Source organism: Aotus nancymaae, unplaced genomic scaffold, assembly GCF_030222135.1.
Source record: "Aotus nancymaae isolate 86718 unplaced genomic scaffold, 86718_ANA_hifiasm-v0.15.2.pri h1tg000057l, whole genome shotgun sequence".
Taxonomy (NCBI): Eukaryota; Metazoa; Chordata; class Mammalia; order Primates; family Aotidae; genus Aotus; species Aotus nancymaae.
Window position 1 is genome coordinate 31,366,226 of NW_026988471.1, and position 15,035 is coordinate 31,381,260.

General features: G+C 39.3%; 1 protein-coding gene across 10 annotated transcripts in view; it reads left to right on the forward strand.

Moving 5' to 3' along the window:
* BIRC6 (baculoviral IAP repeat containing 6) overlaps positions 1–15,035 on the forward strand; it is a 259,855-nt gene that overhangs the window by 60,341 nt on the left and 184,479 nt on the right. For all 10 annotated transcript variants that reach the window (XR_001111187.2, XM_012475391.2, XM_012475389.3 and 7 more), the window contains one exon: positions 2,639–4,033. Coding sequence is in view for 9 of the 10 variants with exons in the window: in XM_012475391.2 (XP_012330814.2) it covers positions 2,639–4,033 (1,395 nt within the window). In the remaining variant the exon portion in view is untranslated. The remainder of the gene's footprint in view (positions 1–2,638; positions 4,034–15,035) is intronic.

Here is a 15,035-nt window from a genome sequence, read left to right on the forward strand (position 1 = left end):
ATGTTGCTGAGGCTGGTCTTGAATTCCCGAGCTCCAAGGATCCTTCCACCTCAGCTTCCCAAATAGCTGGGATTACAGGCGTGCACCACAATGCCCAGCTTTGTGATTATATCACAGGTTAAAAGGTTGAGACTGAAAAACTGTATTGTGTTTCAGTGTATATACTGATTTCTGAGACTGTACTGTTTTTAAGGAATAGTTTAAAGAGGGCACAGTAGAAAAAAGGTCAATAAGAGATAATGTAGTTGTGTGACTTTCAATGAACTAAAAATTGGCAGATAATACAGAAGACACTTAATGATACAATTTTGGATATTTCTGTTCCTAGTTATTTTTTTCTAAACTCAAGTTAGAATTATATTCTCTGACATTCCACTGATAATAAAGCAGATAGGGTGAGAGAGAGGAAGTGGTGCTTATAACTCCTTCAGAGTGGTGAAAGAAAGGAAATGGAGATTACAGTCATTTTTTAATGGATATTCTGCATAGTGCATAAATGACAGATGCATAAGTTATATTCTCTCTTTGGTTTAGAATTCAAGTGCAGAAATTCTATTACTTTCATATTAACTTTTTATTTTTTATTTTTATTTTATTTATTTTTTTAAGTCGGGGTTTCACCATGTTGGTCAGGCTGGTCTTGAACTCCTGACCTCAGGTGATCCGCCCGCCTTGACCTCCAAAGTGCTTGGATTACAGGCGTGAGCCACTGCGCCCGGCCTCATATTAACTTAAAGTTATGAATAAATAATATTTCTTTAACTCTTTAATTGCCTTCTTTGAAAAAAGGTTTTGCTCAGTAATTGTCAAGATAATGTATTTTGAATTGAAAATACTTTTTTTTTTTTTGAGACAGTCTTACTCTGTTGCCCAGGCTAGAGGTGATACCAGTTCACTGCAACCTCTGTCTCTCAGGTTCAAGTAATTCTCATCCTCAACCTCTCGAGTAGCTGGGACTATAAGCACATGCCACCACACCTGGCTAATTTTTTTTTTTTTTTGAGTGCCACCCTGCCTGATTTTTTTTTTTTTTTGAGATGGAGTTTTGCTCTTGTTGCCCAGGCTGGAGTGCAGTGGCACAGTCTCGGCTCACTGCAACCTCCACATCCCAGGTTCAAGCGATTCTCCTGCCTCAGCTTCCCGAGTAGCTGAGATTACAGGCATGTGCCACCACACCTGGCTAGTTTTGTATTTTTAGTAAAGACAGGGTTTCTCCATGTTGGTCAGGCTGTTCTCAAACTCCTGACCTCAGGTGATCTGCCTGCCTCAGCCTCCCAAAGTGCTGGGATTACAGGCGTGAGCCACTGTGCCCTGCCTCTAATTTTTTGTATTTTTAGTAGAGACAGGTTTTGCCATGTTGCTGAGGCTGGTCTTGAACTCCTGAGCTCGGGTAATCTGCCCTCCCCAACCTCCCAAAATGCTACGATTACAACCTTCCAAAGTGAGCCACCGTGCTTAACTTGAGTTAAAAATAATTTTGAGTCCTTTGTTAGTAGGTTCATCTTAGATTTGATTATGTTTAAAAAAAAAAAAAAAGGAAAGAAAAAAACAGCTTCGTATCTATGGGGAATTGGTTCTCGGACCCTCTCTAGATACCAAAATCCAGGTATGCTCACTTCCCTTGTATAAAATGGTGTAGTTTTTGCTTATAACTTATGCACATCTCCATCTTCCTGTATACTTTAGATGATTTCTAGATTACTTATTATACCTAATACAATGTAAATATTGAGTAAAAAGTCATTATACTCTGTTGTTTAATGACAAAAAAGTTTGTACATGTTCAGTAGAGAAGCACCAACCTTTTTTTTTCGAGACGGAGTCTTGAACAGTCGCCCAGGCTGTAGTGCAGTGGCGCGATCTCGGCTTACTGCAATCTCCACCTCTTGGATTCAAGCAATTCTCCTGCCTCAGCCTCCCAGGTAACTGGGACTACAGTGTGCACCACCACGCCCAGCTACTTTTTTTTTGTATTTTCAGTAGAGACGGGGTTTCATCATGTTGGCCAGGATGATCTCCATCTCCTGACCTCGTGATCCACCTGCCTCAGCCTCCCAAAGTGCTAGGATTACAGGCGTGAGCCACCGAGCCCAGCTGCACCCATCCATTAAAAAAACAAAAATGTTTTCCATCTGCAGTTAGTTGAATCCAAAGATGTCGAACCTGTGAATATGGAGGGCTGACTCTGACTGTACTTTAAATTCTTTTAGGCCGGGTGTGGTGGCTCATGCCTGTAATCCCAGCACTTTAGGAGGCTGAGGTGAGTGGATCACTTGAGGTCAGGAGTTTGAGACCAGCCTGGACAACATGGTGAAACCACGACTCTACTAAAAATATAAAAATTAGCTGGGCGTGGTGGCGTGTGCCTGTAATCCCAGCTGCTTGGGAGGCTAAGGCACTAGAATCGCTTGAACCTGGGATATGGAGATTGTGGTGAGCCAAAATTGTACCACTGCACTATAATCTAGGTGATTGGGCAAGTCTCTGTCTCAAAAATAAATAAATGAATAAAATTTTTAACTTAAATATTCATAATGTACTGACGGATGAGAAGAAAAAAATTAATGAAAACATTAAACCACAGGTTTTTATTTATATTTATAAGGTTATATCTAATGAATATTGTTCCTTTTTAAAGGGCATACATCACAGAAGGAAGCCATGGAAGTAAGCCTTGATATAACAGCACTCAGCATTCTCCAACAGCCAGAAAAACTTCAGTGGGAGATTGTTGCAAATGTGCTTGAAGATACTGTTAAGGATCTTGAAGAACTTGGGGCAAATCCTTGTTTAACAAACTCTAAGAGTGAAAAGACAAAGGAAAAGCACCAGGAACAACACAACATTCCTTTTCCGTGTTTATTAGCTGGAGGTTTATTAACATATAAATCTCCTGCTACCTCACCCATTAGTAGTAATTCTCACAGGTCACTGGATGGTTTAAGCAGAACTCAGGGTGAAAGTATATCAGAACAAGGGTCAACTGACAATGAATCCTGCACTAATTCAGAACTAAATTCTCCTTTGGTAAGGAGGACTTTACCGGTTTTGCTGCTTTATAGCATCAAGGAATCTGATGAGAAAGCAGGAAAGATCTTTTCACAGATGAATAATATTATGAGTAAAAGTTTGCATGATGATGGTTTTACAGTTCCACAGATTATTGAAATGGAGCTGGATAGTCAGGAGCAGTTGTTATTGCAGGATCCTCCTGTGACTTACATACAGCAATTTGCAGATGCAGCAGCCAACCTTACCTCTCCGGATTCTGAGAAGTGGAACTCTGTGTTTCCCAAACCTGGGACTTTGGTTCAGTGCTTGAGGCTGCCAAAGTTTGCAGAGGAGGAGAATCTTTGTATAGACTCAATAACTCCTTGTGCTGATGGAATTCATTTGTTGGTAGGGCTGCGGACATGCCCTGTTGAATCCTTGAGTGCAATAAATCAAGTAGAGGCCTTGAATAATTTAAATAAATTAAACTCTGCACTATGTAATAGACGGAAAGGTGAGCTGGAATCAAATCTTGCTGTAGTGAATGGTGCAAATATTAGTGTAATCCAGCATGAATCACCAGCAGATGTACAGACTCCTTTGATAATTCAGCCTGAGCAGAGGAATGTTAGTGGTGGATATTTAGTACTTTATAAAATGAATTATGCCACTCGGATAGTGACTTTAGAAGAGGAGCCAATAAAAATACAACATATCAAAGATCCACAGGACACAATTACCTCGCTCATTTTGCTTCCACCAGATATATTGGATAATCGAGAGGATGACTGTGAGGAACCTATTGAGGACATGCAGTTAACCTCAAAGAATGGCTTTGAGAGAGAAAAAACATCTGACATTTCTACTCTTGGACACCTGGTAATAACCACTCAGGGAGGATATGTAAAAATACTAGATCTTTCAAACTTTGAAATTTTGGCCAAAGTGGAGCCTCCCAAAAAGGAGGGCACTGAGGAACAGGACACATTTGTTTCTGTGATTTACTGCTCTGGCACAGACAGGCTGTGTGCATGCACCAAAGGTAAGTTGTTTGATTATTCTACAAATCTTATCAAATCATGTATATATGGCATTTGTTTATGTGCATACCTAATAGGAATTTTAGATTAAAATAGATGGAGAAAAATTAATTTTTTTATAATTAAGTGGTAAATCCTTCTGTTTAAACTGTCCTTAAAACTTTTTCTACTGCCCTAGGTAAGGATTCTGACTGTGAATAAGTTAATAAGTCTCTTAGCAAGTATCGTCTTATTTAGCCTCAAGAAAATAATGTGCTTTTATTTCAGTGAGTCCCTGACTCTGCATCTGCTCAAATTGATGACCTTGGGCAAGTTACGTTAAATTCATTAAACCTTTGTTTATTTCTTTATAAAGTAGGATAAGAAAGTCTATTTCCTAGGGTTATTAGAATGAAATAATGTATGTAAAGTTTCTGGCACAGTTATTGGTCCTTATTTCCTTCTGAAATACAAATATTTAGCAAACAATTTTTAGTTTTGCCAAATACTTTTTATGGTCTGATGTATTTCTCATCTTTGGCTCATGGTGAGTCAGTTTCACAAACCTTGAAGCACTGTATAGAATAAGATAGTGTGCAATTATTTTTTTCCCTTCCCTTTCCCTTTCCGCTTTGCCTTCCCTTTCCCTTTTCTTCCCTTTTCTCCCCCTTTCTTTCCTCTCCTTTCCACTTTCTTCCCTCCCCTTCCCTTCCCTCCCCTCCTCGCCTCTTCCCTTCCCTCCTTTTTTCTTCCTTTCCCTTCCCTTTTCCTTCCCCTTTTTTCTTTTTCTTTTGAGATGGCGTTTCGCTCTTGTTGCCCAAGCTGCAGTGCAATGGCGTGATCTCTGCTCACTGCAACCTCTGCCTCCTGGGTTCAAGTGATTCTTCTGCCTTAGCCTCTCGAGTAGCTGGGACTACAGGCATGCGCCACTATGCCCAGCTAATTTTTGTATTTTTAGTAGAGACAGGATTTTACCATATTGGCCAGGATGGTCTCGATCTCTTGACCTCGTGATCTGCCCACTTTGGCCTCCCAAAGTGCTGGGATTACAGGGGTGAGCTACTGTGCCTGGCCCAATTTTTTGTATTTTTAGTAGAAACGGGGTTTCACCATGTTAACCAGGCTGGTCTCAAACTCCTGACCTCAGGTGATTCACTCACTTCAGCCTCCTAAAGTGCTAGCATTACAGGTACGAGCCACCGCACCCGGCTCTTTCTTTTCTTCTCTTTCTCGGGATCTCACTGTGTTGCCCAGGCTGGAGTGCAGTGGTGTGATCTCAGTTCACTGTAGTCTTAGCCTCCCAGGCTCAAGTGGTCCTCTCACCTCAGCCTCTTGAATGGCTGGGACTATAGACATGCACTGTCACCTTCAGCTAATTTTTACATATATGTATTTTTTTTGTAGAAATGGGGTTTTGCCCTTGTTGCTCAGGCTGGTCTCAAACTCCTGAGTTTAAGTGATCTGCTTACTTCGGCCTCCCAAAGTGTTGGGATTACAGACATGTGCCATTTTGCCTGGCCTATTTTTTTCTTTATATACATTTTAAGTTAGGGAGTTAAAGCAGTGTTTGAAAAGGATTACTACCAATATCAGGCAAAATGAATAGTTCTATTGATTGTCTAGTAGGAATTTAGGACTAGGAGATAGTTGAAGCCTAAGTGACTATAACCAAGGTATGGCAGAAGAATAAGGATTTGAGCAGAGTTATGCATACATCTCATCTGTGGTTCTGATAGTAATTAGACTGTTTTTCCTCTCTTTAAATAGATTTCAAGAGTTTAGCCAAGGAAGATAATGGCTAACGTAGTGGTTAGATTGCCTTCTTTGGACTACATGTAGTGAAATTTATTTTTATTTTTATTTTTTTCGAGACAGAGTCTCTCCCTATCACCCAGGCTGGAGTGCAGTGGCACAATCTTGGTTCACTGTAGCCTCTGCCTCCCAGGTTCAAGTGATTCTCCTGCCTTTGCCTCCTGAATAGCTGGGACCACAGGTGTGGGCCACCACATTTGGCTCATTTTTGTATTTTTAGTAGAGATAAAGTTTTACCATGTTGGCCAGTCTGGTCTCGAACTGCTGACCTGAAGCGATCCGCCTGCCTTGGCCCAGAGTGATGGGATTACAGGTGTGAGCTACTACCCTTGGCCAATATCTAGTGAAATTATAATGGAAAAAATCTTCAAATATCATAAAAATCCAACTAATTAAAAAAATGAGGCCGGGCGCGGTGGCTCAAGCCTGTAAGCCCAGCACTTTGGGAGGCTGAAGAGGGTAGATCACGAAGTCAAGAGATCGAGACCATCCTGGCCAACATGGTGAAACCCCGTCTCTACCAAAAATACAAAAATTAGCTGGGCGTGGTGGCGTGTGTCTGTAGTCCCAGCTACTCGGGAGGCTGAGGCAGGAGAATTGCTTGAACCCGAGAGGCGGAGGTTGCAGTGAGCCAAGATTGTGCCACTGCACTCCAGCTTAGCCCCTGGTGACAGAGTGAGACTCTGTCTCAAAAAAAAAAAAAGAGCAGTTTAGTCTAATAACTTTAGACTAATAAAACTTTGAATTATTGAATATAGTTGAGAATTTTAGATCAACCGTTAAAATTCTATGTGGTATCAGAGATAATTTTAATTTTTCTTCTATGTGCCAGTTCATTGTTGTAAGGACTTTATCTGTATTCATTTAGTCATCACACCAACTTTAATGTACTATTATTGTCACCATTTTGCAGATAAAGATACTGAAGGAAAGAGAAGTTAAGTAACTTGTCTTAGTCACATTGTTGATAAATGGCAAAGCCAGCATTCAAACCTGGGAGTCTTTCAACACTTTAAACAGCATTATACTGCCATAACAAAAGATGAAGAATCTTACACTGAATTCTTTGCATTCTTTTAATCTGAAAGATTTAAAAATTGAAAAAAAAATTTTTTTTTTTTTGAGACGGAGTTTCGCTCTTGTTATCCTGGCTGGAGTGCAATGGCGCAATCTCGGCTCACCGCAACCTCCGCCTCCTGGGTTCAGGCGATTCTCCTGCCTCAGCCTCCTGAGTAGCTGGGATTATAGGCACGTGCCACCATGCCCAGCTAATCTTTTTGTATTTTTAGTAGAGAAGGGGTTTCACCATGTTGACCAGGATGGTCTCGATCTCTTGACCTCGTGATCCACCTGCCTCGGCCTCCCAAAGTGCTGGGATTACAGGCGTGAGCCACCGCGCCCGGCTTTAATTTTTGTATTTTTAGTAGAGACAGGGTTTCACCATGTTGGCTACGGTGGTCTCGATCTCCCGACTTCATGATTCACCCACCTTGGCCTCCCAAAGTGCTGAGATTACAGGCGTAAGCCACCACGCCTGGCCAAAAAAATTGAAAATCATTTAACTTGCCGTAGATCATCCAAAGTGGAGCTGGACTTGGAACCTAGGTGCTGTGGCCTCCCAGGGCACATCTTTATAAGACACTACTACTTTTCCAGAAATGCCATAAGGTTTTTAATGCTTTAAATTATTTGATGAGATATGCCTTAGGTAACTCAGAAAAGAAATAGTATTTATGCCTTAAATATTTAAGTATTAATACTTTAAGCATTTAAATAAAAGTATTGGCCAAGTGCGATAGCCAGGCCTGGTGGTGCATGCCTACTCGGGAGGCTACTCAGCTACTCGGGAGGCTAAGACAGGAGAATTGCTTGAACCCAGGAGGAGAAGGTTGCAGTGAGCTGAGATTGTGCCACTTTACTCCAGCCTGGGCAACAGAGCAAGACTTTGTCTCAAAAAAAAAAAAAAGTATTTAAAATAGATAGTTGTTTTCTTGGAGTTTGTACAGTCTGAAATTCCTAGGACATGATCTCATGTGATAGGGAATTTATCCAGATGAAAGACAAGAAAAACCTGAGAAGTTACTTGTATTCAAAATGATCTCCCAGTTCTTCAGGGATTGATTGATGAAGGTGCATTTGAAAAGATAGTAACAAAGGGGAAAGAAAAGTTGATGTCTTAAAATGTAGGTACATGTATGTTTTTAAAAAGCATCTCAAGACTGAATCAAATAGACATGACCCTGTCTTCTGAGTATATTCAGATAACATAGAACTGTTTTTCTTATGGAGAATCAAGTCTTTTCATAAAAATAAATCTATAGTTAATATACGTTTTAAGTTAATTTTATATAGGATTAATAATATATTAAATGTAGATTCGTTAAGCTATCTGATAATTCAGGAATAGAATATATACACACTACATATATGAAATTTTGTAAAAGGCATAAAATAAAGTATGAATTTCTTTATAAAAGTCTAGAGTTTAAAGTGAAAGATAAATTAGTATTCTGCTTGGCACAAATGCATTTAAAATCAATAGGAAAGACTTAAATGAGAAAATAAGACTAAGATGCATTAGTGGAATAAGGATACAGTATGATACCTGACAAATATGTTAATGCTTAAAAAATAAGTTTTTTAAAAGGCTGCAGTTAATCGGGAACATACATGAAATATAACAATACTGAATATAAATTCGACCCCAACAACATAAAGCCTATATACCTGTACTGATATTCAGAGCAGGATAATAATAAGTTGAGGCATAATTGATTTGAAAGTCTTTAATAATCTCACTGCTTGGGGTTATTGGACTGTACGGTCACATCCTTGTTTTGGTACTTGTTTTGTGTGGAAAGCATTCCTTTAGTCTTCTGTTCCTGGTTTTCTAAGAGTTTCCAATAGGAATGTGTGTTACATTTTATCAAATACTTGTTTGTATCCATGGAGATCATTTGGTTGTTTTTTATGGTTCAATATGGTGAAATATATTTACTGACTTTTGGATATTAAATCAACTGCATTCCTGGGATAAAACCCACTTGGTTATAATGCATTATCTTATATGTTGTTGGATACAATTTGCTAAAATTTTGTTCATAACTTTTGCATATTGTTCATCAGGGACATTACATGTTCCTTGTAATCTTTCTTAGTTTTTGCTTTTTGTAATCTTTATCTCATTTTGATATCAGAGTAATGCTTGCCTGATAGAATGAGTTGGGAAGTATTCTCTCTTCAATTTTGGGGTGAAGTTTGTGTAGAATTGGTTTTATTTTTCCTTAAGTGTTTGGTAGAATTTGCCAGTGAAGTCTTTAGGGCCTAGAGAATTTTTTTAGTAGGAAGATTTTGAATATACAAATTCAGTTATGTTTATAGAGAATTACTGAGATTTTTTTTTAAATTCTTTATTGAACTCTGATAGTCTTTTTGTCAATTTTTAAGTTATCAAATTTTAGTATAAATAATTTAATAATATTCTCCACCATCATTTTGTTTTATTTTATTTTATTATTATTTTTTTAAATTTTGTTTTGAGACAAGAGTCTCTGTCACCCAGGCTGGAGTGCAGTGGCGCTATTTTAGCTCACTGCAACCTCTGCCTTCTGGGTTCAAGTGATTCTCTCGCCTCAGTCTCCCAAGTAGTTGGGACTACAGGTGCACCACCATCGTCTCTTTTTGTTTTTCCTCATCAGTCTGTCTAGAGGTTTATTTGTTTTGTTGGTTTTTTTCTTTCTTCAAAACAACCAGTTCCTGATTTAAATGACATTTTTTTCTTTGTTTTTCTGTTTTCCCTTTTACTGGATTTCCATTTTAATGTTATCATTTCCTTCCTTCTGCTTGATTTAGGTTTATTTTTCTCTCCTCTAGTTTCTTACTGTTTTGAGATCGAGTCTTGCTCTGTCGCAGGTTGGAGTACAGTGGTGTGATCTTGGCTCACTGCAACCTCTGGATCCTGGGTTGAAGCAGTTTTCCTACCTCAGCCTCCCAAGTAGCTGGGACTACAGGCACGTGCCACCACGCCCAGCTAATTTTTGTATTTTTAGTAGAGATGGGGTTTCACCATGTTGGCCAGGATGGTCTCAAACTCTTGACCTTGTGTTCTGCCTGCTTCGGCCTCCCAAAGTGCTGGGATTACAGACGTGAGCCACTGTGCCTGGCCTTCTTTAGTTTCTTAGAAGCTTAGGTTATTGGTTTGAAATCTTTTCTGATAGAGGAATTTTAAAGTCATAAATTTTTTTGGAAGCACTGCTTTAGTGATACCCCCTAAATTTTGATACATTGTTTTTCTTTTTTCATTTGGCTCAAAATATGTTCTGATTTCCCTTGTGATTTCTTGTTTGACCTAGAGGTCATTTTAAAGTGTTTTGTCTAGCCTCAAAATACTTGAAGTTTCTCCAGATTTCTTTCTATTCTGGATCTCTAACTTATTTCCATTGCTGTCAGAGAACATAATTTTTATGAGGTTAGTGTTTTGAAATTTATTGAGACTTTTTCATGACCCAGCTTCTGATCTGTCCTGGAGAATGTTCTGTGTGCACTTGACAAGAATGTGTATTGTGCACCTGTGGGGTAGAGTATTATATAAATTTCACCTAAGTGTATGTTTTTGAGTTGTTAAAGTCTTCCTGGTTTTATATCGAGTTCTTCTATCAATTTTGAGAGGAAATATTGAAATCCCCAACTATGTTGTTGTTGAATTGTTTACTTTTAAGTGTTTTTGTTTCACTTTATCTTTAGGCTCTTTTGTCGGACTGCTTCATAATTGTTACATCTTTCTGATGTATTCGCCCTATTGTCATTATGAAATATTCCTCTTTTTCTCTATTTTGTGTCGTACTAATAAAATCACTCCTGCTCTCTTATGGTTACAGTTTGCATTATGTATCTTTTCCATGATCTTATTTTCAACTAACTCCTGATTTTGAATCTAAAGTACGTCTCTTAGACTCGTATAATTAGGTCTTGGTTTTTAAATTTTTTTTGTTTTGTTTTTTGAGATGGAGTCCCTGTCACCCAGGCTGGAGTGCAGTGGCGTGATCTCGGCTCACTGCAACCTTCCACCTCCCTGGTTCAAGCAATTCCCCTGCCTCAGCCTCCTGAGTAGCTGGAATTATAGGCGCGTACCCCCACGCCCAGCTGATTTTTTTTTACATTTTTAGTAGAGATGGAGTTTCATCATGTTGATCAGGCTGGTTTTGAACTTCTGACCTTGTGATCTGCCTGCCTTGACCTCCCAAAGTGCTGGGATTACAGGCGTGAGTCACTGCTCCCGGCCACGTCTTGCTTTTTTATACAGTTGGATAACGTCTTTTAAATTTGAATGACTTTACACTTAATATAATTATTGCTATGGTTGCATTTATGTCTACCATTTTTTAAAAAATGTTTTTACATTCCTTTGTTACTCCTTCACTGCATTCTTTCTTGCTGAATAAATATTTTTAGTCTACCATTTTAATCCCTCTGTTGATTTTTTTCTTTTAAGAAAAAAACATTTATATTACACTGGTAAAGAATAATTTATTAGGAACATCCAGAGACCTACTGTCAAACCAAGAACTAAAGCAGTACAGATATCTTGCGTCTGCGAATGTGTCCCTTATCCCCTCTCTCAAACTCTGCCCTTTTTTTAGAGATAACTGTTACTCAGTAATTTTTATGTCTTTCTTTTTTTAAAAAAAACTGGTTTTGTGCTTCATATGCGACTATTTCAACAACATGTTTTATTGAGTTTTGCTTGTTTTTGCACTTTATAAAAATATACACTAAACTCTAAGTAGTTTTGGGGGACTTGGTTTTCCTCTCTTATGTTTTAAGCTTACCTGTTTTGTTGCATGCCTTGTAGATAATTTAATTTTCACTTATACATTGTGCAAAAACCCACAAATAATTTATCTATTTCCCTGTCAGTGGACATTGTGTTTATTTCTGGTTTTTCTGCTGTAAACATCTTGTGTAAGTTCCTTGGTACACATATATAGGGGGCTTTCTATTCTTTTTTTTTTTTTGAGACAGAGTCTCACTCTATCACCCAGGCCTGAGTGCAATAGTGGGTTCAAGTGATACTGCTGCCTCAGCCTCCCAGGTAGCTGGGATTACAGGTGCCCACAGCCATGCCTGAGTTATTTTTGTGTTTTACAAAACAGACAGGGTTTCCTCATGTTGGCCAGGCTGGTCTCGAACTCCTAAACTCAAGTGCTCCGCTGCTGTGGCCTCCCAAAGTGATGGGATTACAGGCGTGACCCACTGCACCCGACCTGAAGCTCTCTGTTCTTTTTTTTTTTTTTTTTTTTTTTTTTTTTTTTTTTTGAGACGGAGTTTCGCTCTTGTTACCCAGGCTGGAGTGCAATGGCGCAATCTCGGCTCACCGCAACCTCCGCCTCCTGGGTTCAGGCGATTCTCCTGCCTCAGCCTCCTGAGTAGCTGGGATTACAGGCACGCGCCACCATGCCCAGCTAAGTTTTTGTATTTTTAGTAGAGACGAGGTTTCACCATGTTGACCAGGATGGTCTCGATCTCTTGACCTCGTGAACCACCCGCCTCGGCCTCCCAAAGTGCTGGGATTACAGGCGTGAGTCACCGCGCCCGGCCCACAAGCCTACTTTTAATCTGTATTTTGAAACCAAGATGGTCTCCACTCTGCAGGCAGTCACTCACTTAAGGCCAGGAGTTTGAGACCAGCCTAGTCCACATGGTGAAACCCCATCTCTACTAAAAAATTCGCCAGGTGTGGTGGCATACACCTGTAATACCAGCTACTCTGGAGACTGAGGCACAAGAATCACTTGAACCCAGGAGATGGAGGTTGCTGAGATGAGCCGAGATCATGCCGCTGCATTCCAGCCTGGGTAACAGAGCAAGATTCTGTCTCAAAAAAAAAAGTTAAGGGCCGGGCGCGGTGGCTCAAACCTGTAATCCCAGCACTTTGGGAGGCCGAGGCGGGTGGATCACGAGGTCAAGAGATCGAGACCATCCTGGTCAACATGGTGAAACCCCGTCTCTACTAAAAATACAAAAACTTAGCTGGGCATGGTGGCGCATGCCTGTAATCCCAGCTACTCAGGAGGCTGAGGCAGGAGAATCGCCTGAACCCAGGAGGCGGAGGTTGCGGTGAGCCGAGATTGCGCCATTGCACTCCAGCCTGGGTAACAAGAGCGAAACTCCGTCTCAAAAAAAAAAAAAAAAGAGAAGAATTGTTGGGTCATGGGTTATAATTTTTTTTTTTTTTAAATAAATTGTGTTAAATATACATAATGAAGTTTACCATTTTAACTATTTACAGTGTACAGTATAGTGACTATAATACATTCACAGTGTTGTATAACCACCAGTACTTATTTCCAGAACTTTCCCATCATCCTAAACAAAAACTCTGTAACCGTTAAGCAGTAACTTCCTGTTCATTGTACTCTCAGCTGCTGGTAACCTCAATCGCACTTCTATATGACTTTGCCTATTGTAGATACCTCATATAAATGGAATTGCATGTTTGTCCTTTTTTGCCTGGTTTCTTTCACTCAGCATATTTTTAATGTTCACCCATGTAGTTTGTATTACATCTTTTGTTCCTTTTGATGACCGAATAATATCCCATTACATTAGGCCCCCCCCATCTATGCTTTCAGTTTCCTGTGATCAGCTATAGTCTGAAAATATTAAATGGAAAATTTCAGAAATCAACAATTGATAATTATTAAATTACTCACTGTTTTGAGTAGTGTAATAAAATCCGTTGATGCCCCACCCAGGACGAGAATCATCATTTTGTCCGGCGTCTCCATGCTGTATATACTTCCTGTTTGTTAGTCACTTAGTAGCTAGCTGTCTTGGTTATCAGATCATCTGTCACTGGTATCGCAGTGCTTGTGTTCAAATAACCATTTTATTTAAGAATGGCCCTAAAGCTCAAGAATAGTGATGCTGGCTATCAGATATCCCAAAGTGAAGCTGTTTTGAAGTTTCTTCTTTATGTTGAAAAGGTGAAAGTTTTTGTAAAAAGGAAAGAAAATTTTTATGTGCAGATTCCTAAGATTTATGGTAAGAACAAATCTTCTATTTGTGAAATTGTGAATAGTATATTGCTATCATTGTTCTGTTTTATTATTTGTTATTTATCTCTTCCTGTGCCTAATTTATATATTAAATTTATCTCATGTGTATATTTGTGTGTGTGTATGAAAAAACAATACATACACACACATATACACACACACACAGGGTTTGATACTATCCACAGTTTCAGTCCTCACTGCGAGGTCTTGGGACTGTGACTACTGTGAGGGGTGACTATTGTAACTCAACATTTTGGTTATTTCCACTTTTTGGCTATGGTGAATAATGCACCTATAAACATTGGCATACAAATATTTGAGTCCCTGTTTTTAGTTCTTTTGGGTATATACCTAGGAGTGGAATTGCTGGGTCATATTGTAATTCTATGTTCAACCTTTTTGGTTTTTTTTTGAGACAGTTTCGCTCTTGTTGCCCAGGCTGGAGTGCAATGGTATGATCTCGGCTCCCTGCAACCTCTGCCTCCTGGGCTCAAACAATTCTCCTGCCTCAGCCTCCCAAGTAGCTGGGATTACAGGCACATGCCATGCTATTTTCTGTATTTTTAGTAGAGACGGGGTTTCACCATGTTGACCAGGCTGGTCTTGAACTCCTGACCTCAGGTGATCCTCCCGTCTCAGCCTCCCAAAGTGCTGGAACTCCAGGTGTGAGCCACTGCAACTGGCCTATGTTCAACCTTTAGAGGAAATCACCAAGTTGTTTTCCACAGAGTCTGCACCATTTTACATTTCCACAAGCAGTTTAGAGGGGTCCCAGTTTTTCTACATCCTGGCCAGCATTTGTTATTTTTTGTCTTTTTGATAATAGCCTAGTGGTTGTGAGGTGGTTTTGGTTTGCACTTTGTATTGTGGTTTTTGTTTGCACCTTCCTTATGATTAGTGATGTTGAGCATTTCTTCATGTGCTTACTGGTCATTTGTATTTCTGTAATACATGTAAAAATGTCTTTTCATGTACTTGTCCACTTTTGATTTTTTTTTTTGGTTGAATTGTAAGAACTTTTTAGAAGTTCAGGATAGTAAATTCTTAATAGATATGATTTGCAAGTACTTTCTCACATTCTTTGGGTTCTTTTTACTTTCTTGATACTGTCCTTTGATACCCAAAACATTGGCCTTTTGAAAAAGTCCAGTTTATC